General features: G+C 38.4%; 1 protein-coding gene across 3 annotated transcripts in view; it reads right to left on the reverse strand.

Annotated features, from left to right (window-relative positions):
• Positions 1 to 27,350, reverse strand: part of cacna1ha (calcium channel, voltage-dependent, T type, alpha 1H subunit a) — a 116,708-nt gene that overhangs the window by 37,649 nt on the left and 51,709 nt on the right. For all 3 annotated transcript variants that reach the window (XM_042011693.1, XM_042011711.1, XM_042011703.1), the window contains 8 exons: positions 22,063 to 22,174; positions 21,426 to 21,559; positions 20,133 to 20,230; positions 14,295 to 14,454; positions 9,146 to 9,467; positions 7,371 to 7,463; positions 3,883 to 4,121; positions 3,249 to 3,787 (listed from right to left, as the gene is read on the reverse strand). In XM_042011693.1, the coding sequence (XP_041867627.1) occupies positions 3,249 to 3,787; positions 3,883 to 4,121; positions 7,371 to 7,463; positions 9,146 to 9,467; positions 14,295 to 14,454; positions 20,133 to 20,230; positions 21,426 to 21,559; positions 22,063 to 22,174 (1,697 nt within the window). The remainder of the gene's footprint in view (positions 1 to 3,248; positions 3,788 to 3,882; positions 4,122 to 7,370; positions 7,464 to 9,145; positions 9,468 to 14,294; positions 14,455 to 20,132; positions 20,231 to 21,425; positions 21,560 to 22,062; positions 22,175 to 27,350) is intronic.

Raw genomic sequence — 27,350 nt, forward strand, 5'->3', positions numbered from 1 at the left:
AAAACCTGTTGTGGTCATGGCATTGTGACTGGATCTAACTATAATTTTTGTCCTTAGCTAAGCTGTAATCTTGGCTAACAGGTTTGCTAGTATCTCAACAAGCTAGCAATGCTATGAGTATACTATCTAAATCATACAGCACTTATTTGCAGCTGAGTTCATATACAAAGAATTCTAAGAGACAAATTCAGCCTCAGACTGAAGTAGTGGCACCTATTTTGCAGCTATCTTAGGACTGACTGCAGTGTCTGCACCCATACCCATATCAGGTAGGCAATAGCAACTGAAGCTGAGTGTCTTTCTAAAGGAGGGACCCTCAAAGCCCTCTGTAAAGGATTAGCATATGGCATGAATGTCCGTTTGCTTATTGCAGAGTTCTCTGTACTTATTTCGTTAAATGTACATGCGGCTTTTACATGTACCAAGACCCATAGCATCAAACTGCCAAATGTCCATTGACTGTGCAACCATTATCATAACTGCAACCTTGTTTTGGTATTATCTACCAGAATGTGTACTGATTTAAGACTTAGCACTAGTGCTAAATTGAACATTGGAAGTTTGGTACTGCTGGGCCACATACAGGTCAACTTAGAAGGACACAGATGTGGATTTAGCAATGTAAAGTGTTACAGTTAGAACTGCACTAAAAGCTAAAAGCTATCTAGTTACATTATTTTTTTTAAAAAAGGGAAACATCTCTATGGTCAATATCTCCAAATATTAGCAAATGACACCAACAATTTAGACGATTTCTTTTTATTTAATTAGGAAGGTGGGGCCTTCCCTTTGAGCTTATTGTCATCAGTATGGGATCTTTGAAGGTTGTTGTATTTACATTTTTAGCAGCTTGACTGGAGACTTTTGTCAGAACAGCTTAACAGAGACAGGCAAAAGTGTTCAAGCGACAATGACATATAATGATATAACTGGAAGATGGACTCCCCACTTTATCTTTGCAAAATTGCGCACAGTTTCCTCTTTCCATATAGAGCCAATAAACTTAAACTGCTACAGTAAGCACTGCAAGCTTGTTCACATTTCAAGATGCTGGCTGTCTGCTCTCATCCTCTGTTCTCTGACGAAAGCCTTTTCGAAGCAGTACAGAGGAAATGCAAAGCACAGCTGAAAACTAACAGGCAAAGTCTGACTCGTAGAAACATCTTCTACATCTTCAAAAGCAGTTTCAAGAGCATTTAAAGCTGTTTAAAACTACAACTAATACCTCAAACTAAAGAGTTGTAAAAATGATCATCATATCCCATTGTCTCCATAACCTTTTACAACAAATTTCCCCATCTCACTTTAACTGTAGTTTCTACCTTCCCACAAATTCTTTTAGCAAATTCCTTCTGGGAAAACAAAACACTTGTTGGACAAAAACACCACCTTATATTGCATTAGGCTTGATCAGATTACATTTCTGGTAAAATTAGATTTTAGAGTGACAGACTCAAAAAATATTCCCAGAAACAAGAAAGATGTAAAGGAGCTATTCTTCCAAAACCAAGATTCGGGGTTTAATCCCATTATGTTATGAGATCTAGCAGACATTTAGTCATGTGACAATATCTGAAAGCAAACATTTAGAACGCACTCGAAAATGTTAGTGACTAAAGGTGCATGTTACACTAATTCTCCAAATGATTCAGTGTGTTGAAATTAGAGGTGTATCAACTGTTAAACAAACTCAAAGTATTGGTAGTGTCTTTCCTGAATATATCACATTATAGAATAACATCTCACTACAGCCAGGAAGTAATCTACGTGTGCTTAATTATCTTTGCAGCCAGCAGTGTGTGAATAAGTATATACAGTGTGTGTACTGTAGCTGTCAGTAGTCTCAGCCTGTTAGGACAGAAAAGACAAGTCTATTAGTCTGCTGCTTCCATGTTCCCTCTGTAACTAACACGTCACCATGTTGTCTCCCCCACAGCCTGTTCTCCATCCTTTCCTGTTTCTGCCTTATGCCATTCCCTGAACTAACCTCCTTTCTTCCTTCCTAGTCTTATCTTTTCTCCCTTTCTTCTTATTGATCTAATTTATTTTTCTCTCTAAGCCTTCCTTGTTTAGCTTCTCCCTCTGGATGTCACATCTTTAATACTTCATGCTGCTCCTTTGAACTCAATATTTTCTTCTTTCATCCTCCATATTTCTTTTAGAATAGCATTACACACCTGTTTATGTTTACCTTGCTTTGCACAGCCTACTTTTCCTCCCCCTGCAACTCCCCACACATTGTGTTGATTCACCCAAACCTAGCCCTTTATCCACCTCTCTGCACAGATGACTGTAACACTTGAGACATGGATTTCCTGTCAGAGCTCTAAGTGCTGCTTAAGACACACGCACCAAAACACAGGCTACTTCAGGTCAGGCCCGGGGAGAGGATACCAACACATGCTAAAAGACTGAGCAATGAGGCAAGATGCAAACTGGAGGTGGATGTAAAAGTGATGGCTGAAATATAATAAAGTCCAAAGGGGGCATCTAAAGCACCATATGAAATTAATAATGAGCTGGTAAAATAGGTTTGGGAGCTGAGCCACATCCAAACAACACCTCTAATCATCTGGTAAATCTTCTTTTACCTTGTTAAGCCATTCAGCACTTTTAGTTTCAGTCTCCCTCTTCCTCATCCATTCATTCTTTGTAATTATTTAATTCATCCATCTATCTATCTATCTATCCATCTATCCATCTATCCATCCATCCATCCATCCATAGATTCTTTCTTTCTCCTACTTTTTCACCCATTAATCCATCTATCAGTCCTTTACCTTTCCTTCCTCTATCCCCTCCTTCTTTCTTCCCCTCAGCCATTAACTTCTTCCTCTGTTTAGTCCACCATGTTTATATTCTTCTAAAACTCTTTTTCAGGAATCATCTGAATGGTCTGCAGTCAACTCAGGTCAACTAAGAGGCAGAGCTCACACTCTGGGTCTCCTCCTCCTCCTCTCATTATAATAAAATATTCAGCAGAAGATTTTTTATTCAAAGCAACTTACAAGTAAGAAATAATTTGGGGGAAAACTGGGATGCTTCAACATATGGACTGGAAATGTGGGTACTGAATCAGCAATATTAAAGATGAGCACATAGTAAGATCATTGGTTTAATGAGAAGTTAAGATATTTGGTAATATGAAAGACTACTTCTGTGGAAAGAGTATCAGTTTCCTTAAGCTGACTATCAATGTTTTACCACTAAAACCTTGGTGTGTTTGTGTTCAGTGTTTCTTTGCTTACTGTGCTGTCCCATCAGCTGGTAAAGCTTATTCAGTGTCTCTGTGTGTTCAGATGCTGGGTGGTTTGGTGGATGCTGCTCCGGACTTGGCCCACACTGTTTTGAGTGTGGGGGTGGCGTCTTACTGCTGTAGCTGCACACAAAAGATGGCAAAATAGTTGGATAGTTCATCCCTCCGTTCAATCTCCCGAGCAACGCCCCCATGCCCTGAGTGACAGCAGCTGGGTTATCGCCCATATTTCCAATTGTACTTTCTCTGCGGACAGGAAGGGATTTCATCTCCAGCTCCTCTAGTCCCCCAATATGTCCTTCTCTCTCCATGTGCTCTGTGGTCACCACGCTGATGGTGTGCTGGCCGCCGTTGCTGAGGCGACAGTGCTGGTGCTGGTGATGCTGCAGGAGGTTGTGGATTGGCCTCAGCCACAATGAAGTGCCTGGGCCTGAACCTCCACAGCCCCTGCTAGAACCCTGGCCATGCCCATTACCACCACTGGTAATTCCTCCCCCACTGCCATTGGGGTTCACCTTTTTACGCCGTTTACTGTTGAAACAATGCAAGACAAAAATAATCACAGATCACGCAAAGAGAAAACTGAATGTGTAGATATATTTTCTTTTCAGTGGACATTCCCATACCTGTGCCATCCATAGTACATCCTCTGCAGCCTGCGTGTCAACTTGCGGTAAAGATGACTGATGTAACGTAGCATCTCTTCATAACACGAGCCTGGTTCGCTGTAACTGGCCAGCGTGGAGTCATTGGACATATAGCGAGCACGCTGCTCCCTCATCAGGGCGTTCTCCCTTTGCTTTGTCTCAGAGAACTGGGTGGCGATGACCACGAGGCACAGGTTGATCATGAAGAAAGAGCCCACCTGGTAGGGAAGATAGAAAAATCAACAGAACAAGCTTCAGAAAGTGAGCCCACACACTGATATACCTCAGCTTGAGAATGGGAAAAATTACCCAAGGGGTAAAGTCAAAAGGATTTATTTCTCTTTAAAGTGTAAAGATTCAGGATCAGCCTAATATTAGTATTGGCCAATATTCAGTTTGTTGACTACAATCTGCAAATTAGCAAATAAGATCATATCAAGTGATGACATAGATATATTTTACTGCTGTGTCTAGTTAAGTGATTTGCCCTAAAACATTTTTTGTGTTAAACACAAAAAAAGCCCAGCTATATAAGCCCTTAAAAAAGTTAGTGAGTTGGCAATGGTTTATTGTGCTTTTTAAATGTTTGTTTTTCACACAAGTAATCTTTTTACATCATGTTATTGTTATGTATCATGTAAATATAATGCATATTTCATTGTTTACCCAGAATTAAAGTAAAAATAAATGACAAAAACAACCTATCAGCTTTCAGTATTGGTAGCTGAGTTGGCCTGAACTTAAACAGTTGCTTCATTCCCATTGAAGAGTATAACTTTGTCTCAAAAAGACACATTACAATGGCTTATGTAATATTAATGGCTAGAAGTTGGGATTGTAAAACAGACTTTAATCATTATACTAAAATGAATTCTCAAATCATTATAACAGCACAGGCTACTTAGTGGAGGATATAAAAAGAGCATTCTTGCCATCTGCTTTTAAAAATTCCTCTGCCATTCTTTATTACTCAGTTTCTTAATGAACCCTTCTCCATTTGGTTTTTAAGTCTTTGTTGAAGATCTCTTTTGCTCTCATTCTTTTTTTCGCCCCTCCAAATATTTCCTCCTCTGTCTTTCAACACATAATAAGCACTTCTACATCAAACAGCAGGCAGGCACCGAGCTCGGCGTAAAATATAGCCTAAACTGAGATCTTTGAAAGTCCTCAAAATAAATGATCAGACTCAAATTATACACAATAGGAAGTCGACAAGATTCAACAGAAGCAGGGCTGTGCTTCGAGCAATGTTTACTGGTTACCTTCAGAGAGGTTATTCTGAGTTTGCCAAACCAGAAGCAAAATGAAAATATATAAAACTCCTTTTAGCTGGTCCTAAGGATCATTATGGTGGAGCATCTTTTTCCACCCCCACTCTGTTATCTCCACATTCTCCTGCAGGCCCTCTGATCACATTCATTTAGTCCTCCTACCATTCCACTATGTCCACAAACCATTTAAACTAGGCTTCCCCTCAGATATACTCATTCCAGATCTTCTCCCTCTTTAATCTCTCCAGTGCAAATGTCAGTATCTTTAACTCTTCTATGTCGGCCTCGTGTCGTTTTGATTAGCAACATCCTAAAGGTAACAAATATGGTTTCATTCCCATCTTGTAAAATGTCCCTATTGCTCTAGCCCTTGCACTACAATTCCTCTCCACCCTGCCTACTCTCCATTCATCATTCTTCTTGAGGAATTACCATGTCTTTAAACAGTTTACCAACAAGTACTTACACTCCTATGCGCACATTCGACAATCCTGCATGTCACTGACACACATGTATTCGATCTTCCGTCCAGTTTCACTCATAATATACCTCCACCTCTCCGGGCGCCCCTAAACCTGCCACCAACTCTTATTTCAGATCATAAAATAATGGAAACAGACCACAGACCCATCACTATGGCAAACAAGACAGGACTCTCAGCCTTTCTTCTACTGCACACTATTGTCGCATGGCTCTCATCCATGTCCTGTAACACTCATATTACACATTTCTCTGCTACTTCTTCTATTAGCACTCTGCCTTAAGCTTTATCCAAGTTCAAAAAGAAACTTTGCAGCTTGTTTACACATTTTAATGCATTTCCATCAGTCCTCAATAATTGCATATATGTTGCTTTTTATTGGCATGAAACTATGCTGTTCTCCATTGAGACCTAATGCAAAGTATAAACTGACCTGTCCATGTGTTTAGAAGGTGGTTTCCATTCCCTATTCTTAGTAATATTAGTTTAGTTTATTAGATTTGAAAATAATGATATAAAGCTCCAGTCATTGGTCATGAATGTCATGGCAATATTAGGCTTTCTATGATTTGACTGCATCACTTTCTTTCTGGTGCAGAATAATTAACAACATGCATTTTTAATAGAAAAACAAAATCCCACCTGGTGGGTCCTGGATGGAAACATAAAAAGAATGCTTTTGAAAGCATTTGTGTTAATCAAAACACACTACAATGGAAACGTTTACATAGCTAGGTGTACATCCAAGAAAAAAAGAATTTCTCAGTCATTAAAAAATTAGTGCAGTTTTCAATACCATCACTTCAAACAGCAGCTTGTACATAAGTGCAGGTAATTTGAGCTGTAGATTGTTTAGAAAGACGAAGACTTCTTCTAGAAGAAGTTCCATTTGGTTAACGTTAATTCAGAGCTTAGTCAGATTATAAACAGCACCCCACAATCCACCAAGACACAGAGCTCATGACACATGAGCTAGAAGCTGCCAGAACTCCTAAGTTAGAACAATATCCAGGAATTGTAAATATAGTAGTATGTTTAGAGGAGTAAAAATAAGGCATTCAACCCCAAAACCACAGTAGCAACTGTAAAGCATGACGATGATAGTATCTATCTCTGGGGCTTTGTTAACAGCGGAACTGGCACATTGCACAACCTAGAGAGAATAATAAAAAACGAGAACTTCAACAGTCTTCATCATGAGCAGTCAGCTGAAATGTGGACACAGCTAAGCGTTCCAGCAGGACAATGATTAGAGCACACCACTTAAACTGGTTTTTAAATGGTGCAACTTGCCAAGTGACATTTAACTCAATATTCGATGTCCTGTTTGTAAACTATAAACATTGTTTTGTTTTGAATACATGGATTTAAAGTAGAAAAAAAGATTTTTGTCATAAAAGTCATGGCCGTGGCTGATGTACTAAATAACTAAATGAACTCTTTGTTACAGAACTGCAATCTGATTGGTTAAGTCAGTGACAGCTTTAAAAGCCACAGGTGACTGTTACCATCAAAACAAAACTACATATGAAACCAAAAGTAAACTGGGATTGTAATAACAAGTTCAGTGGCATGCAGGTAGATCAGTCGGAAAAAGGGTCATATTTGGTCCATATGTATCAAATAACAGACCCATCCAATTGCTATTTATTTTAAAGCAGAAGCAAAACATTGACACATTAAGTTAACAACAACAACAACAAAGTGATACTCACAATAATGAGCAGTATAAAATATACAAAATTGTAGAAGGAGTGAGCATCCATAACGTAGTACATGATGTCTACCCATCCTTCCAGTGTGATGACCTGGAATAACAAGACAGACAAAAACTTTTAGGTAAAATTTAATGTTTAGCAGAATTAAAAAATATTCCTTTATGATCTTCCAATTACATTTTGTCAAAATGCTGGAACTTCTGAGTTTTATCTCAATTAGGTTCAACCATAATATGCTTTCACTTCAAAATCTATACCCTCAGTTAGCACAAAATATTAAAGCACAAGCATAAAGTGCAGCACATAAATATTACATAAAGAGCGTGGAAAAAGACCCATGCATGTGTATCTATATGAATCTCATGTATACTGTTCAGCTTACATGAGGAAAAGAGGTTACATGGTACCTTGATGCTGTCGCCTGATTATCACCAGTAATGATGATACTTTTCTTTTTTTTTAATTTCTAGGTGGTTTGTGAGGGCAAGACTATAAAGATACCTGACCGGAGATGAAGCATCAAGACAATAGTCATATGTTGCCATCAGCTCAAACTTGTTTACCTAATCAGATATTCAGGATAGGCCGTCCATGTTATTGGCGAAGGATTAAAAAGATATCAACAGCTAATCTGCTTGATAGATGACAATACTTCCTGAGCGATATCACAACAGAAGTCTAACATCTGAACAAATCTTTTATAGATATATAATTTTCCATTACCAAAGCTGATGATAATCAGCAAAGGAGTCAACGAGGGGCTTTGTGGTGTATGCAGTGTATCACACAGCTTTTGCTGTAACTTAATTAAGCTACCAGACTGTTAAAGATGGGTATTCATGTGACATGTTAAAACCTAGTTGTACTCATTATTACAGTCCCATATAGTAACCTGTAGAACAAGGTTTGCTGTGATTTCTATGTGCAATGCATGTGTAAATACTGATTTAATAAATGCAGAGAATATCATAAACGTCTCCCTCTTATTGTGTTGCCTTTTCTCTTCCTGTCCTTTCTTTTAATTTTCTCTAAAATAAGTAAAATGCTTAAAATATTTTCTTTGTACAATGGCTCAGTGGGTAGAGTGATGGGTTGTGGTTGAACTCCTTGCATAGCAGCTTCCGCCATCAGTGTGTGATTGTGTGTGTGAATGGGTGAATGTGACGTACATGTAAAGCACTTTGAATAAAAGTGCTATATAAGTACAGACCATTTACCAATTACATCTTAAATATTTGCAGATACAAAAATGCCTGGGAAAAAAACCAAAAAACAATTGGATCTTTTAGGCTAAACACTGCAAGCACACAGCAGGTATTAGATGTACACACACAAATCATCTACCTGGCAAAAAAAACTAATCTCACATAAGACCTGAAGTGCTGCTTACTAAACCATCCCGAAAGAAATAAAAAGTAAAGAAACAGCAAAATCTAATCTTCAAAGCCTCGTGAGCTGAGACCACACACAGGAAAGTTCCTAACAGGGATTAGTATGTCTGTTTGCCTGTGTGTGTGTGTATGTGTGCCTTGTATTTGTGCTGTTTGAGGTAATCTGAAAGTAAAACTCTCTTTGAGAAAGTAATGTGTGAGTCAAAGAATATTAGACACACACGCACACATATCCATCATAAAGGCTTGGGTTGATTCATGAGAAGGGATGGAATTCATATCTACACATAGCAGGCAGTGTTAGTAGACCAACCTGTTTGAAATAATAAATTGGATAATTTCAGCTTCCTCATCCAGACATGCATCTTTGTCCCTTCTCACCTGGAATATGGCTATCCATGCGTAGCCAATGCTGTCAAAGTTGACAGCTCCCTTGTGGGGATTTAGCTCCCCAGGGCGACAGACATTGTAGTATTGGTTCCAGTTAACACAGTTGTTGAAGCTGGCCCCACCCACTGCAGGTGATCCAATCAGAGCAGAACTCTTTTGTGGAGCAGCCAATGAGCACTCCACTCCGTTCTCAGAGTAGAGTGGCACGTCGTGACAACGCCGCATCCCGTTCTCGCGGGGAGCTGAGCAGATAAACGGGCTGTCTTCACCTTCCTCAGACATGTAGTAAGGATCTATAGAGAGGTTGTAACTTCTGGTAGAAGACAAAATAAGATCAACAATTCAATATGTTGTGAAAATACATAATAGATACATTCAGATTTCAGATGCAATAATTTATGTTTTGAGCTACATCATTTAGCTCTTATTACCTGAAAATGGCTGCTGTCTTGGAAAAAGAAGGAATAGTGAACTTTCAGAAAAAATTGCCATGGCCCAATTTTCCTGTTAGATTTCTTAAAGAGGGTCCTAGTCATTTGGAAATGTTATATACGTGTACATGTTTCCCATTAGTAATGGCACTATCAGGACAGTGCATGATATGCTCAGACATCACACTAAAAAAGAACTGCAGAATAAAAGAAAACTAAAAGGGAGCAAGACCTCGTTGTGACTTCTCCTTGTGCTCATGTCCTTTCACTTTATTTAATCTTGTGTAAAGCACATTTAAGCATTGTTTAGCAAATGCAGGTTTTATCATTGTGTATCTGCCTCTGGCTTCTCACAGTTGGGAAGGCCTACAGAAGTCCTGTGACCTTGAGCAGTATGAAGCAGGTATAGAAATAAGAGTAGAAAGAGGCCTGCCATGGAGCTTTTTTAGATTTCCTACGAAGACTTAGAAATAAAATGTATTACCTTGAAGCCTTTTTTGAACTGGCACCATTTGAATACACTTATAATGAACTGGACTAATGTGGGTTATAATGAACTGGATTTAGTTGTATTAAAATGAATGGGATCAAATCGGATTTTATTGGGCTTACAATTAATTGGAGTGACTTGAATAATCATTGGATTACACTGGGCTGTATCTGAGTCTATTTAATGTGTCTGAGAATTACATTTTTGTTGTTGTTGTTGTTAATTCGTACCATTTTATTAAATTAAATTGAATTAAACTAAATTAAACCTAACAAAATTTAATTTAATTCCAAATAACTGGTGGAGCAATTACCTCCAGTTATTTGATGGACATAAGTGTTGGATTAAGCTGAGGTACAATAGAAAACACCTTCGTTTCTATCGCAAAGGTTTTTCGTGCAGGTCACCCTGGCTAAAAGTTGTGTTGCCTGTTGGTCCCTCTTTCTAGTCCTCTCAACACCAACTGATAGAGGCAGATAGCCGCCCTTCCTGAGCCAGGTTCGGTCGGAGGTTTTCCTTCATGTTAAAAGGAAGGTTTTTCCTTTCCACTGTTGCCCGCTACCCCTTACATACTCAGGATGGGAGGATGTTGGTTTTTTCTCAGCTAGGCTACCATTTATTATGAATTGGATTGTATAAATATGGATTAAATGACAATGAACTGGCTCTAATTGATTAATCAGAAAAGTGCAAATGTTTTAATCACTTGCCTTAATACTACTATAGGAAAAATCTCTTGAATAAATAGAAAAGCTACTTGTGCCCTCTTCACCTTTGCCAACAACCCTCAAAATTACCAAAAAGAACATTCAGCTAACACCCCTGCACCACTTGGCCGCTTGCTTCAGCCTTTACTATGACCATGTTGTAGTTGTTGCAGATGATAATAGGAAGGCTCAGCCATGGATGGCTTTAACACCCCTCATTTTATTCCATTTCTATGGATTTGGAAGATGTTAACAGAAACATGGTAATTAACTACAAAGCATCACCACTGTTTAATAGTGACTATTGTTGAAATTTGTGAGCCAATCATTTGTTTGTATCCATGGTGACACAGATTTCACACTTATTGTAGAGTAATATGAGTGGGTCTACACCCAAACCCTTTGAACTGGAGAGCTCTCCACCGCAGCAACTGTGTTTTTTGAGGAATGTCTCTCTAAAAACACAGGTACTTAGTTCAGAACAGACTGTCATCCATATGCTTTATTTTCTACTTTTTTTTGCCTTATGACCTCCATGTTTATACTATCAGCGAGTATGTTAGAGTTCTTTCTGTACTTACTGCTTTGAAATGTTCTGGAGATTAACATTTCTCATTGACAATTAGAAAAAAAAAAGAAGAAGAAATATATATAGCCTATATATGCTGCAACAACTGTGTGTATATATATATATATATATATATATATACACACTATTGTCATTTCTGATATATTTCTGATATATATGATGTTGTTAGTATTTGTAGGAACATCAAAACCATGAATATATGTTCATGTTTGTTATTTTAGGTAGTTGTGAAATATATTGTTCCATAAGTCAAACAGTCATTTGTTCTTGAGAGAGAAAAAAGCAGCTTTGTTCATTAAATATTAAGCTGCTGTTTTCTGTTCCTTCTAACACATGGAGACGATTCAGCTGCTTTAACTCTGGTACAATTTGTACCATTACTTCAAAAGCAGAATTAGTTCAAGGATCTCAAAGTGACATTATTGGCTTATTGAGGTTACAGGCAAGGATGCTTTTTTTTTTCTTCTTTTTTTTCGATTCTCTTATATAGTTTCACTCCCTCTGGCTAAATTGGTGACTGAACTTTTCTCCGTCTGCTTTGTTCCTTTGTGCCAGTCTGCTTATGTGTTTGCTTGGTTTGAGATGGGGAATGTTTGTCTGCTGTTTTTATATCTGATGTTATTACATCACAACACAAGATAAGATAAATGAAGGGAAATGGGTTTGTCTGCTATTTCCATAATATGCACAGTGGAGACAGTTGCAGCCTTCTGTCCTTCCTTCGGAAAGTGAGTGAACAAAGAGTCTGCTCTCTAGGCCATCAAGCCTTCTCAACATAGAAACTAAATTCAAATTATTCACCACTGGGTTTCATGTTCATACATTGTGGATTGTCAAGGATATGTTGAAAATCCTTTTAGTCTTTTAGAGATGTTTATGAATTTTTCTATTTTAATGTAAAAAAGAAGAAAAAAAAAAGTTTTAAATAATTTTTTTGCTTTATTAAAGCAGGCATGTTATGTTTTTATTCCAGTTTTTAAACCCTCATATGTCTTCGCATCCATAGACTTAATTCTGTGTAGCTAAAACCTGTGGTACAAACTAGTCAACCCAAAGTTCTGGTCTTATAAGGTTATAAAGCAGGGGTGTTAAACTCATTTTAGTTCAGGGGCCCCATACACCACAATTTGAACTCAAGTGGGCAGGACCAGTAAAAAAAAAGCATAATAACTTATAAAATAATAAAACAAAAAGCAATAACTCCAAATTGTCCCCTTTTATTTAGTGCAAAGAAGGGCAAGTGCATTATCAAGATGTTTATATGTAATCATTTATACTTTTAAAAGACAAATTATTAACAACCTAAATCTTAAGAACCATAAGTACCATTTCAATAACATTTTGCTTCAGTTTATTATTTACATATCCAGGGCCACTGCTAGCCATATGAGTGCCCAAAGCACAATTGCTTTCTGGTGTTCCCCATTTTTAATTAATATGAAAAATACTATGTTTCATTTTTTGATTAGAAAAAATTGTCAACCACTATATAGTATTTTAGATAGAAATATCTGTAAATTTTCACATCTGTGTAGTAATCCTACCATCTCAACTGACTCACATCATTATAGAAATTGAAGTCAGATTTATTAGTGAAGATTTAATAAAGATAAGAAGTTATGTCCTTGCCTTGTATATGTTTTATAAAAAAATGTAACCAGATGTGGACAAATATAGTTGCAGTTACTATTATTAAAAAATCCTAGTGAATGTTTTCTGTGTCATTTTTACATTTATCAAATTCATCCCACGGGCCAGATTTGACCAGCTGGCAATTTGGATTTTTGCCCCTGGGCCAGACGTTTGACACCACTAAGCTACATAAGAATTCTGTTTGCAGATTAGAGCTCTATTTAGTTACTCATCTGCATCACCATATAACACATTTGTAAGTCGTCCAAAGAACACGTCCAGGTCTGGTACTCAAGGGCAGCTGTCCTGTACGTTTTTGATGTTTCCTGCTTCAACGCACTTGACTGAAATTAATGGGTCATTGACAAGCTTTGACAGAATTGGACAACAAGCTCTTGAGGGCATCCATTTCATTGGAATCAGGTGTGCTGGAGTAGGGAAACCAGTTTACAGTACCAGTCAGAAATTTGGACACACTTATCCATTCAAATTAAATGGTGTGTCCAAACTTTTGTCTTGTAGGACAGGATAGATTAGTTTGGGACATCTCCATTAAATAAGGAAATGCTGTTATTGTTTTCAAGGCTGAGTTAGTGTTGCAGACTATAGTTTTTGTTGACGTATTTATATTTATTCTAGCTGAACTCCTAAATATTCAACTTGTAAATGAGCACTGTTGCTTTTAAATTCTATAAATAAAGTAATCTGTTGCAGAGTTCTTCCTATGAAGAGAACTAAAATATAACCTATTATTTTGGAGATATATCTTCTGACATTAGCAATGGTGCACTGACCTGTTCTAATTTTTAGGTTTATTACACACACATTACATAACTCAGCCAGAGACATGTAAATGTCCCTGTCTCTTTCTCTTCGTTTCACTTCTTACTTCTTTCTGTATGTGTGAGGTCACACAGTGTGCACATCCTGAGGGCATTAAGCAGTTTGCATACTCTAACAACCTACATTATGATCATGCGATCACTAAATATTACTCACAACGACAAACTATGACAAGACAAAAAAAGGAGGGGTGGGGGCTGACAGGAAATAAAGAAAAGAGTAAGGCAAGAGCTTGGAAAATTTGAAAATATTAGCTGGAGTTACACCTCTGGTTGCCGTTTGGGGAGAATAGCCCTTATAAGCTTGTCGGTGGTGGAAATTAAAGGTGATTGCATATTTTAACTCAGCTGTTTGTCTTTTGATGTAGTTTTTTAATTGCCTTACCTGAAGCCGTTAAAAAAATAGAAAATGCAGAGTCTGTACAACAAGGATAAGTTGCTTTGCTTACGCTCTTATGTCCTCTCCCAGGAAGCAGCGGTTCCGTAGCAGTCCCGCCCACAGCTGGACTCCCACAATGCCAAAGATGAAAAAGACAAAGAAGCAGAGGAGGAGGACATTTCCCAGCATGGGCAAGGTGTCCAAGAGCAGTGTCACCAAGATCCTCATACCTACACAGTGGGGCACAAACAGAGGAGATGCCATGAAATATTAATGACTAATATTGTCCGACACGCACTAGTTCAAATGTAAGAAAGCTGAGTTTTGCATTTGGTGCAGCAGCTAGCCTTGTTCTAGCCCTCTGGTTACTCAACGCCCTGACAAACTCTATTGTTTTTCAGGAGTGTGAGACCAGTAACTTCATCTTCACAGCCAATATCTTTACAAGTGATGACAATAACTAAAGTGACGGTTTGACATAATTTCATCCTCTGGGATTTGAATTCACAGTTTCCTTGTGGCTAATGTTATCTAACCGCAAGCATTCAGCATTCATCTCCAGATGTCAGCTGTGTTCAGCATCAGTATAGTTGCAGATCCACTCCCTGAGGTTGAAACTACGTGTTCTTTCCTCTTTCACTTACACTACAGCCTTGTCACATTGATCACATTTACAGCCAGATAGCACAGTTCGGTGGCAATGCCACAGTGCTACAGCAAATTTTTACCACTGCGGTGATGCCTCTCAAGCTCAGGCTGTTTGTATTGTGTTATTGCAGTGGACAAAATAATCGCCTACATCCACTTTGATGATGATGATGATACCTGGGAAGCATCAACAAATGGCTACTCACCAGTGTTCTTACCTTTACACCAAAGGAAGTATGCTTAAAATCTTACTCAGCTGGGGAGAGGGGAATATTTTTTTCTTTAAAATACATTAAAATTCCTTTTTTATGAGCACTTGGTGGTTGGGGACTTCTCCACTAAAATATCCATTTCTATTTAAAATGTTGCAGAGAGAATATATATTAAATTTGGAAGTGGCAATAAGATGGTATTATTCTGCTGGCCCTCTAAAGGATTTCCTCTTTGATGTACTAAGAACAGAAGAAACACATAGATGCTAAGCTAGACTATAGTACATCATTTAATTGCATGTAAAATAAGAGCTTATGAACTATGCACTCTTTCCACAACAGATTCAGTGCCTACATAAGTTTGGAAAGACTCAGTATGACTAGTGTGTGCATGTCAACGTTAGGTGGATACAGAGAGTTTTGTCCTCTCAAATGTGCTTTTAAGAAAGAAACATGTTACTTTTTAATTAAATCTCTAAAGGATGCAAATAATCCCTTTAATGTAACTTTATGCAGCTTGACCATTTCTCTGATTGGACAGGTGCAATCTTGTCAACACCAGAAAACAACTTTTTTTCAAACAATTAAAAATTAAGCTAATACTAACTTAACTGGAAAGCCCAGTTCTGAGTTTGTTAATGAAGAGAGTCCAGAACATGTAGACAGTCCTATTTAAATTTTTACAGTCACAGCAGTGGTTCCCAAACTTTTGCTGCAGGGCCCCCTTTTCATCAACTACAATAATGTCAATGTTTGGTCTCTGTTCATGTTTTGTTAGCAGTGTATCTATAATTTTTATTTAGCCTTCTTTCATTCAAGATGCCATTCTGCCCCCTCAATCAAATGCGCCGAAATGGGCAAATCTCTCCAAACGCTCTCTCCCCTCTGTACTGAACTCTGTGTGTCGGAGCTTCACAGGATCCATTGTACTGTCTTCAACAAGTCCTTCCCACCACCACAGAAAACAACCAATCAGTGTTTAGTATGCAAATGAGTTGACATACAGCCTGATCTTGCGGTGTCATATTTCTCCCCCTCGTAGAGAGAGCGGCTGCTGAGCTCCAGCGGTAAAACTTATAGAGTAAAGCTCTGTTAAATGTGTTGTAGCGATACTGAATAAATACTTATAATAACAGACGTATTTATTGCATCTATTCTGTCAACTGGGGTTTGTTTCTGTTCTATTTAAACGTGTCTACGCCTGTTAGTAGGAGCAGTGATCAATCACGCACGGGCCATAGATGTGACTGCCTCCTCGGTACAATACAGACTGAGGGAAAACGAGCTGCGCATATGAGACCCCTCAAGCTCCGCCCAGCCTTTAGTTCAGCATGCTAGTTTGAAGAAAAAAATAACAGAAAGTTTCACTCTACATTCCCGCTGCTTTCAGCAGTTCAGCTCAGAGCTTCATGTATGCCTCAGCTTAAACAGACGACAATGTGCATTTCCGATCTTGGAGAGTTGTAGTTAGAAAAAAAAAAAACTCCGGCCACAAAACCCACTTTGGAAAGTTTCATTCAGTCCTCCTGCATGATGCATCCATTTTTTAGAGCTTTTAAAAAAGGTAGTGCTGATTCTTTAATCATTATGGTCTATATACAGACAGAAACAAACACACAGATAGTTGAGTTTATTGTTATTAGTTTCAAATTTATTCAAAATGCTTAGACATCTAATGGCTGTCCAATAGGGCAATTGTTATTTTGTTGGTTGTTAAAGCTTTGATAATGGATCATTCTTTTCTTTTTTCTTACTTCATTTTGTTATTGATATTTTCTGTTCCCCCCCTGAGGGATTGCCACCTTATTGTGGTCAGGGGGTTTGCGTGCCTCAGTGACTCTAAGAGCTATACGAGCAGGAGCTTTGGTTTCAGGTGGGACACCCAAGCTGGACAGGTCTTAGAGTAGAGGCCTGACAAAGTGCAATCCATTTCTTTGAAGTTGGACTCCACTAACAGCACAGTTCCGTTAAAGAAACACTTAAAAAACAACAACAAGAAAATGCTGAAGTATGTACTCATAATGCCCCCTTCAAATTTATGCCTGCCCCCTCATGTATGCATTCCTAGAACCGGCCCTGGTTGGAACTGGAAGAAGTATTAAGAATCAGGAGCAATGCATGAATTAAAAAATACACTTCTCCACCACTAAAAGCTCAGCACTAAAAAGCCATTTTAAAAAAGTCAAATTTATTGCATCTTTAATGAAAGAAGCCTGCTTGAGTGCTAAAAACCATTTTAAAACTGTAGTTGGAGCTTAATATCTTTATTTGAAAATAGAAAATGGAAATTGCTGCAAAATATGAGGCTGTCAAAAATTACATGTAAAATAAGTGAAGAACAATACAGTAACAGCGTAAAAGTAATGACTTACATTATACTGCATTAATGTCTAATTAAAAAGTCATGAAGTCTTGATAAGAAAGATTGCAGAGGAACAGTCTGCAGAGAGTCAGCTGATGGGAATTGGGTTGTGTTTTCTTATGCATCTCATGATAAATGTCAAGCTGCATGCAAATAAACCTATCATCTTGTGTACTATGCTAAGAAACTTCCAGAATCCAGACTGGAAAAAGTGATTTGAAAGAATCCAAGCTGTGGCATTTTGTTCTAAAGTTTATGGACCACAAGTTTCTAAATACCGCTCCCTGATGACATTGTTATCTTTAGTCTCAGCTTGAGATCTCATTAGTCTGCAGGTTCTCATTTTTTACTGTCTCAGCCAAGTTATTTTAACTTAGTCATGCAGACAAACCAAGATGGATGACAAAATAACTCGCTATTAGTTCCCACAGGATAAATCTCGGAGTTGCACACACCACTAAAAAATTCTGATGACGTATTAAAGCAATAGTAGAACACACTATGTGTGTTTGTGTATGTTGTGTACTGTACAGTCGGCAGATAAATTGCAGAACCCCCCCATGCAAGCAGCAGATTTGTAAACATATTCACTGTATCTAAGCTACGGTGTAGAAACACATTCAACATCCACCTAACAACTCCCTTACACTAATGCAAATAGACACACACAAAAAAAGAAAAGACAGTAAAACAGTAGTAGAGAGAAACTTTAGCCTTTCTATTAGCCTCTCCTCTTCAAAAACCCCGTCTCTGATCATAAGTTACGTGAAAACAAATAAAAATTAAGGAAGTAAACCAATATTTATCAACCTCTAAGAATTTCTGGTTGTATGTACTATTGAGCATGCGTGTGCGGGCTTTGGGATAAGTTTACTTTGTGTGCATGTGTCTATGCTAAGCTTGAAATTTTCAGCCCCAAGTTATAGCTGTAACTGTCACCCTCACTGCATTCATCCCCCTCTGTCCTCTCACTGTCTACCTCCAATTGTTAGTCCACCATCAGGTAGTGACTTATACATAAATCTTTCACTCTGCCCTGTTTATGGCAGTATAAAGCTATGATGTTAGTTTAGTGATGACGTTAATGTGACATGTTCAGCATTCAGGGTATATAACATTACAAGCTTAAATGTTTCATGATGGTGCTTGGGTTGCAAACAAGTATATATCCACACTGATTTTTATGTGATCACTGCACTACATGCACCCCAATTTCTCAATCAAGCTCCCAGTTTTCATCATGTACTGTTTACTCTCCCCTGTTTTGCTCAACTAAAAGCAATGCAAGCAATCATACTGTTTAAAACCATGTCAATAAACATGAAATGTTATGTGCAAATAGGCTTCTGTTACTGGCAGCCTCGAGTCTGAGAAGCAGCCTGGCTACTTTCCTATGTAGGCTGGTTAATAATCTTCTAAGTTGTTATGACACCATTGTCTAGTGATCCTCTTCAGCTGTAGATTCATGGTCATTTCTGTTGCAGAGCTTCTGGGAAAATGACAAACCATGGGTGAGCTCTGGTGGGTTAAAAGCAATCGCCGAGGTCCTGGATCATTCGTCAACCAACACCAAAGTGAGAATGCAGACACCAACATGAAGCACTGCACTTCAAGTATATACTGCTGTTACAGCTGAAATGATGTGAATGCTAGATAAAGCACACGAAGCTTATGAAAGATGCTGGCTTTGATAGAGTAATGAGAAAAGACTATGCATCAGCAGTGATGGAGCAAAGAAATTTTATACAGGATCGCAACAGGTTTACATATGGTGGCACTGGTGGTCCCTATAAAAAGCAGAATTAATTTCTTGATAGTTGAAAGAGTCGACAACATATTGTCCTCCTTCACATTAATTTACTCCCGGTCCTCTCTTTCTCTCAATTCTACTCAAGCCATATTTTTATCTGTCTTGTCTCCATTTTCATTTCTCTCTATAAACATGTCAAAGCCATTGCAAAGGTAAAAACGAGGTTAACTTTACCCATCCCCTAAATAAAGAGAATAATCAAAATTTCAAGGGGGTCACAGCCCTCATGGCTTATGGCTAACCTGCTTGATGATTTCTCTTTACAAAGACACTCAGTGAGATTTTTAACTAGAAGCACTCAGAGAGCACAGACCTTCGCCAAGCCATTGTAATTTCTTTTACCAATGATTGTGGGCGTTATTGTAAAAATGTGCATGTTTGCTTACTCATCGTAAATACCTCAGAAAGCTACCGATTTTAACAAAGTAAGTTCGGACTTTGCCCCTTCAGATGCAGCAGCAGTTCTCCTTACATGGATGAGCAATACACTTTGCTTTATTTCTTCACTTGGGGCAGCATGAGAGCTCTCTGCATCTTCAAGTGCATTCAGTACCTGAAGTCGTGCTGCATTCACTTGCAGTCTGACATCTTGAGAGTCCTTAACCAGCCACTAAATAAGCAGCACTGGAGAGGCAGCAAACATTCCATTTATTTTTGGTAATTTTGCCCACATATAAATCCAAGATTTTCTTTGATTTTAACCTTCACATGGGGTCATGTTTTATAAACTGCCTTATATGGCTATTTAGAATAATAATGGCTGCTGATGAAATGTTAGGAAATGATCTAAAAAAAAAAAAAAGCTAGATTTTCATGTCCATATCACAAATTACAAAAAGGCAGAGCCACAGGCGACTCTCGGATACTTGAACTTACTTGGTACTCTATTGATAGCCCGCAGTGGCCTGAGGACTCGAACGGTACGGATGGCTGACAGACTGGCATTGTGGCCTTCCAGAGAATACTCCATCACCCTAAAGAGAAAGGCGGAGAGACAAAGTTTTATGTGATATTGTTCTTCAAAAAGCCAAAATAGCACACACACAGAGATCTGCCCTTAGAAACAACATGAGAAAATCAACACCATTTAATTACACAACATGTGTAATTACTCAGAAGCTGTTTATCAGGATGGTTGACACTTATGGCAGCGCACAAAGATAATGCATATGACAATATACAAGTAGGTAGAAGGAAATACTTATAGCTTTAATTGTGCTTTGAGTTCTGGTTTACGAGAGCATGGGTTGTGTTGGAAGTGGATCTAAACTTACGGAAACCAAACCTCAATAGTAACCCCTAATCTTAAATAAGCAGGAACGGTGATCATTTCAGCAATAATCCCCACACTGTTAGTCCTGGTTACTGTCATATTTCAAGGTGCCTTAATAGCCTTTTGTGTCACATATTCCGTATCCCAAAAACAAAAAGGACATTTGTTAAAATACATCTTCTGTAAAATTTGGCTTTTTACCTTTCTTAATTTTTTTCTTTTTTTTTTTGTTACATTATTATATATTTTAATTTGTCAAGTTCCTTTTAAGCTGCACCCTCATTGCCCCACTGGGAAAGAAAGAGAGAGAGAACTAAACACACACAGATAAACCTGTGTAAAACATCTTGTTTGAGCGCTATGATATTTGTGTGCTGTGAGTAACCCTAATTACTCCTCAGATAAGAAAACTGTTTGCATGTTGGCTTGTGAGGAACTAAATTTAGACTGGTTTACTTTGTGTACTTGTGCATATTATTAAAGAAAAACAAGCTTTGCTTCGAGCTCCGGACAAGATGTGACCATTTTGGGGGAGTTAAAAATATGAGGCACAATCTGAATCACATTTCTGCCCACTAATTTAGTGTAAATAGGGTGAATACATGATTGTTTGTGCATACGGTTGCTTGGATACAAAACTGTTCAACTCAAGTATAAATCATAAATATATGCATCCTGTTTTCACCAAGATTTATTTTTGCAGCTTGTATTAGCAGTTTGATCATAGAAGAATTAGTGTGGGTATAAAACAGATCACAGATCACATGCAAGAGTGAGATAATTTATATTGTATTAGCATCCCATTCCCCATTTAGTGTGCCATTATTTAACATCTTTTTGACAGAGAACAAAAGGAGCAATCTGTAGGCATAAGCAAAAGATAATTAGAAACCAACCCTGCCATGACAATGACAAAGTCAAGCTGGTTCCACTTGTCACCCAGGTAAGAATTTGAGCCAAAAATTCCCAGGGCCACCATCTTGATGACCATTTCCACAGCGAAGAAAGCAAAAATGCAGTCGTCCAACACCTGGTCAGACATGATAAAAAGACAAAAAAACAGATATATTATCAGAGAAGTAGTATTAGAAGAGTTTGAGTAGAAATAAAGATGTACTGTATCCTTTAGCTAGTTTCATCCTAGCAGGAAACATTCCTGATGTAGGATGAATACATTTATGTCTCAATTAATTCGACGTCTATTATAGCAAAAAAGAAAATGTATTGGAGGATAATGAGCATGTCTATGCCAAAAAATGAGCATTTCACTGTAGTAAAAGTGTATTAAAATGAACAAAAATAACACAAAATGAACAGGAACAACACATTCGTCCATGCCATTACTACAATATGCCCACATTGCACCTAACTTGGCACTTATTGTCAGTGAAGTACGGGAGTGTACATGGCCAATGTCACCTATGCGTTTTCATGGACAGAAACCAAATGCAGCATGGCACGCTAAAATAACACATCCCACGTCAGGGACTGTTCCCATGAGGCCGGCTAATGTGGTGAGAGTGTCACACTAACCTGTAGGATGCGGCACCACTCTGACTGGCATTCCATGTCCTCACAGGGCTGGAACATCCCCAGAGTCACACAGTTAAGCAGGATAACCAGCATGGACACGTGCTCAAACCACGTGCAAGAACAAGAAGTTAAGGTCAAAACATATTAGATGTCATTTTAAATCATCAACAACAGGCGGCAAACATGCAAGAAAAAAAAGCTGATGTAAACTGTGTAGCACTGTTTATTCTGTGTGAGACTGAATGCGCTTCACAGACAAGAAACAGCCACAGGTGAATCCACAAGCAGATTAAGGCAGAGTGATAGCAATATGAAAATCTCTTACAGTACACGCAAGATAGTGATTTATATATCTTATGTGAGCTAGAAAAAAAATGAGCAAATAATCTATAAATACAGTGAACATTTTGGGGGTTAACACATATAATGGGTCCCAGTGCTGCTAATATTATGTATACAGTGCATCCAGAAAGTATTCACAGTGCTTCACTTTTTCCACATTTTATTATGTTACAGCTTCATTCCAAATTATATTAAAGCTCTTACCTCAAAATTCTACACACAATACCCCATTATGACAAGCTGAAAAAAGTTTTTTTTTAAGTTTTTGAATTTATAAAAAATGGAAAACGAAGAAATCACATTTACATAAGTATTCACAGCCTTTGCTTAATACTTTGTTGATCCACCTTTGGCAGCAATTACAGCCTCAAGTCTTTTTGGATATGACGCTACAAGCTTAGCACACCTATCTTTAGGCAGTTTTGCCCGTTCTTCTTTGCAGTACTTCTCAAGCTCCTTCAGGTTGGATGGGAGATGTCTATGCACAGCCATTTTCAGATCTCTCAGATGTTCAATCGGATTCAAGTCTGGACTCTGGCTGGGCCACTCCAGGACATTCACAGAGTGGTTCTGAAGCCACTCCTTTGAGATCTTGGCTGTGTGCTTTGGGTCATTGTCCTGCTGAAAAATAAACCGTCGCCCCAGTCTGAGATCTCGAGCACTCTGGAACAGGTTTTCATCCAGGATGTCTCTGTATATTTCTGTAGTCATCTTTCCTTCTATCCTGACTAGTCTGCCAGTTCCTGCTGCTGAAAAACATCCCCATAGCATGATGCTGCTGCCACCATGCTTCACTGTAGGGATGGTATTGGCCTGGTGATGAGCGGTGCCTGGTTTCCTCCAAACATGACGCCTGGCATTAACACCAAAGAGTTCAAGCTTTGTCTCATCAGACCAGAGAATTTTGTTTCTCATGGTCTGAGAGTCATTCAGGTGCCTTTTGGCAAACTCAAGATGGGCTGCCATGTGCCTTTTACTAAGGAGTGGCTTTCGTCTTGCCACTCTACCATACAGTCCTGATTGGTGGATTGCTGCAGAGATGGTGGTCCTTCTGGAAGGTTCTCCTCTCTCCACAGAGGAACGCTGGAGCTCTGCCAGAGTGACCATCGGGTTCTTGGTCACCTCCCTGACTAAGGCCCTTCTCCCCCGATTGCTCAGTGTAGACGGCCGGCCAGCTCTAGGAAGAGTCCTGGTGGTTCCAAACGTCTTCCATTTACGAATGATGGAGGCCACTGTGCTCATTGGGACCTTCAAAGCAGCAGAAATTTTTTTGAATCCTTCCCCAGATTTGTGCCTCAAGACAATCCTGTCTCGGAGGTCTACAGACAATTCCTTCGACTTCATGCTTGGTGTTTGTGCTCTGACATGCATGGTCAACTGTGGGACCTTATATAGACAAGGTGTGTGCCTTTCCCAATCATGTCCAATCAACTGAATTTACCACAGGTGGACTCCAATTAAGCTGTAGAAACATCTCAAGGCTTATCAGTGGGAACAGGATGCACCTGAGCTCAATTTTGAGCTCCATGGCAAAGGTTGTGAATACTTATGTAAATGTGATTTCTTCGTTTTCCATTTTTAATAAATTCAAAAAATCTCAAAAAAACCTTTTTTCACCTTGTCATAATGAGGTATTGTGTGTAGAATTTTGAGGTAAGAGCTTAATTTAATATAATTTGGAATGAAGCTGTAACATAATAAAATGTGGAAAAAGTGAAGTGCTGTGAATACTTTCCGGATGCACTGTATGTGTTATATAAGTTTATAAGAGCACAGTTTCTTGGTTACATATAAAGATGTGTATATCATAACCAGGTTGAGGTGATCCACATTTGGGACAATTAGTTCCAAGCATTTAAACATGAGTTTATCAGTATTTATCAAACCTTTGGTGCTTTCAAGATTTCTTTGGTAAAAAAACCTTCGTCCCACTTTCTTGTCAGAAAAAGGAAACATACTTATACGGGTCCAAAAGCCAAATGTCTCGACTGACATGATTTAAAAAAGCACTTCTGAGTAATCTTCTATGGATTTACGTATATTTGTTTAATCTTTTTTTTTTTTTATCCTTTTTGGGAAAAACAGAAGATTATCTATTTAGGGCAAAGCAGTAAGTTACAAAGGGTTCAAGAAGCAGTTTTTTTTCTTCTATCTTTTTTCTGGCTGTTATTGAATCAGAGTACTGTAAGGAATGGTATCTCAATAATTCAGCCCACAAATTTGATGCAGTCTGAGTGGATCAGTGGGGAGCGTGATTTTAAATGGGTCTCTGTTTTCAATGAAAAGATAAATCTAAAAAGCGTCCACCAGTTTCCAAACGCCATCATTCTTAGCTGATTTTTCTTTGAATTAGAATAGGTCCAAAATCTAGGCAATGTGCTATGTATTTCATGGAATAAATGGAGACTCACAGTGAGAACAGACATGAACAATGTCAGAGTGCATCAATCATAGTCTCACTGATGACATATATATCATTACTGTTGGCTCAAACAGCATGCAGCAGTATTATTTAACGCTACAACTCATAACAAAAAGTAAACTCAAAACATATGGATGACAGCAAGAATATCACAGATCTTCTGCAGTCGCACTAATTTAAGATGTTCCATCATTGCAATGAGCAAGTAAATCAAGAGACGAGCCAGAGACGGACTGTGAGAAGGATGGTTAAACAGATTAAATGAGAGAAAATGGCAAAAGATATTACTGGAGAAAATGTACTTAAATCATGGCAGGAGAAAGTAAGAAGGCACTGATCCTACTGTTTTTCTACTTTGGTTTGGCTTTTGCCAGAAATACACATCCCACTCACTCTGAAACAAACATACTGATGTAGAGTGTGCACTCAGCTGCAGTGTTGATGTATTCACGAGCTGCTGCTGTAATTGGAAAGCAATTTTATGTGGAAAAACTAATAGTAACCACTGTCTTTTACATAACTCAAATACATACTGTGTACACATAAAACACACACAATGACAGGCAAAGACAGTTTGCAAATTACAGTTTGACAGATTATATAAACTTCTGTGTGGACACCATCGTACCAACCAGAACAGTGAGGTGCTTCCCCAATAACAATATCAGTGACCTGAAAGAGCTGCTAGACATTAAAAAGAAAGCCTTCAGGGATGGAGACGTGGAGTTATTGAAGACAACACAAAAACAAGGTAAAACTAAGATTAAGAAGTGCAAGGAGGACTACAGGAAGAAGTTAGAAAGCTCCAGCAGAACAACATGAGGGATCTGTGGTCAGGAATGAGAAAGATCACCCCCTTCAAGTTAACGGCGGATTAAACTGATGGAGGTCTGGACAGAGTTAATGAGCTTAACGTGTTCAATTCACCCCTGCCTCCAGCCCAACAGACCACACACCCTCCACAAGCCCACAGCTTTCTTCAGTCTTCTGTCTTGTTCCTCCTCAACTTTAATGGGTTGCTTTTTGTTTTGTTTTGTGTTGTTGCTGTTAGTGACATTGTAGCTGATGTCTGACATGTAAGCCTGTCTAGAAATATGTTAGGCAACTATTTAACAATTACATCCACGTACAACACTCAATATGATGTCCTCAAGGGAACAGCAGTAAAATATTAACAATACAACTGTGTTAAATCTCAAGCTGCTACTGCCAGTATAACTACAATGAGAAAAATCGTCTTCAGTCACGTGGAAAGTGCCTCAAGTCGTCAGCCTGTATACATGCTTCAAACACACACATGCCTACAGTGGTCAAGCAACATAAGGTTGATCCTTCCTTCACAGATGAAAGATTCAGTAATCTGCAGCAGAATTAAACAGAGATTTTAATATTCAGAAAAGCTGTCTCTCTCTTGCTCTCTCGTGCCCCTCTTTGGCTTCTTGTACTCTACGCTCTTTCTTTCCTATTTAATCTCCACAGTCAACACCTCATGAGCTCCCTTCTGTTATTTCTGTCTTCAGTTCCCCCTAAACACACACACACGCATAGACACACTGGCATGATGTACAAGTCTTCAAAGTAAAGCCAGGCTGTTGCTGCAGCGTAAGCTCAGCATACTCAGCATCTGACTTGCAGTAAACAGAAAACAAGAAACTTGTATTTCTTTTAAAATTTTTGTTTGGCTTGTGCCTCTCACACATATATGGGATTCAATGCAGAATCAAAGTTAAGATGACTAAGAAAGATTAAACATAGCCCCAGAAACAGTTCTCCTGCTCCCACTGGTAAACGTCACTTTTGTAATTTGCATAATTTGAGCAAATCAAATTTGGTCTGTGCTGTGTCACAGTAGATGTCACAGTAGATGTGGGGAATTGTTTGCATTCATAAAACATTAAATGACATTTCAATGCTATCACTTATTACCCTACCATAGATCAAACTGCCAGTACCCCTTTATTGAGTTTCTTTGCAAAGTAACGCTGGTTTTTATTAATTTATTTAGCTCTTTGCCTAAATTGAGTCATTGTCATTTAGCCCCAGTTGAAACCAGAAGTGTAATAAAAAGAAAAGGAAGGCACATTTTCCAGCCAAATCACTATAATGACTTGGTAAGATTCAAGGTTTTAATGGTCAAGTAGATGCACAAGTTCATGCCTGTCACAGATTATAAAAAAATTAACCTGATGGGTCTGATGGTTTGTTTCACAGAATTATTTTGGACCTTCGTTCCTTGAGAATAAGCAATGTTTTCTCATGCTTTTTTAGGACTAGTCTACTTACTGAAAAGCGCAGAAATTGGTTGCTTAAGTCCTCAAAGACATATAAATGGTGTATATAAATTGTGCAACTCATGTATTTAAAAAGGAGACTTGGCTTTAGTATAAATAGTTATTGTTCAGCTAACAGAAAAAAGTCACAGTAGGACACTCAACAACCAGTGAGGTGCTCACATTAAATGCACGCTCTTGAACTATTACTATAAAAAAACATCAACATGGGGTTACATGGGTCTTTATAGAAC

Source organism: Melanotaenia boesemani, chromosome 2 (genome assembly GCF_017639745.1).
Source record: "Melanotaenia boesemani isolate fMelBoe1 chromosome 2, fMelBoe1.pri, whole genome shotgun sequence".
Classification (NCBI taxonomy): Eukaryota; Metazoa; Chordata; class Actinopteri; order Atheriniformes; family Melanotaeniidae; genus Melanotaenia; species Melanotaenia boesemani.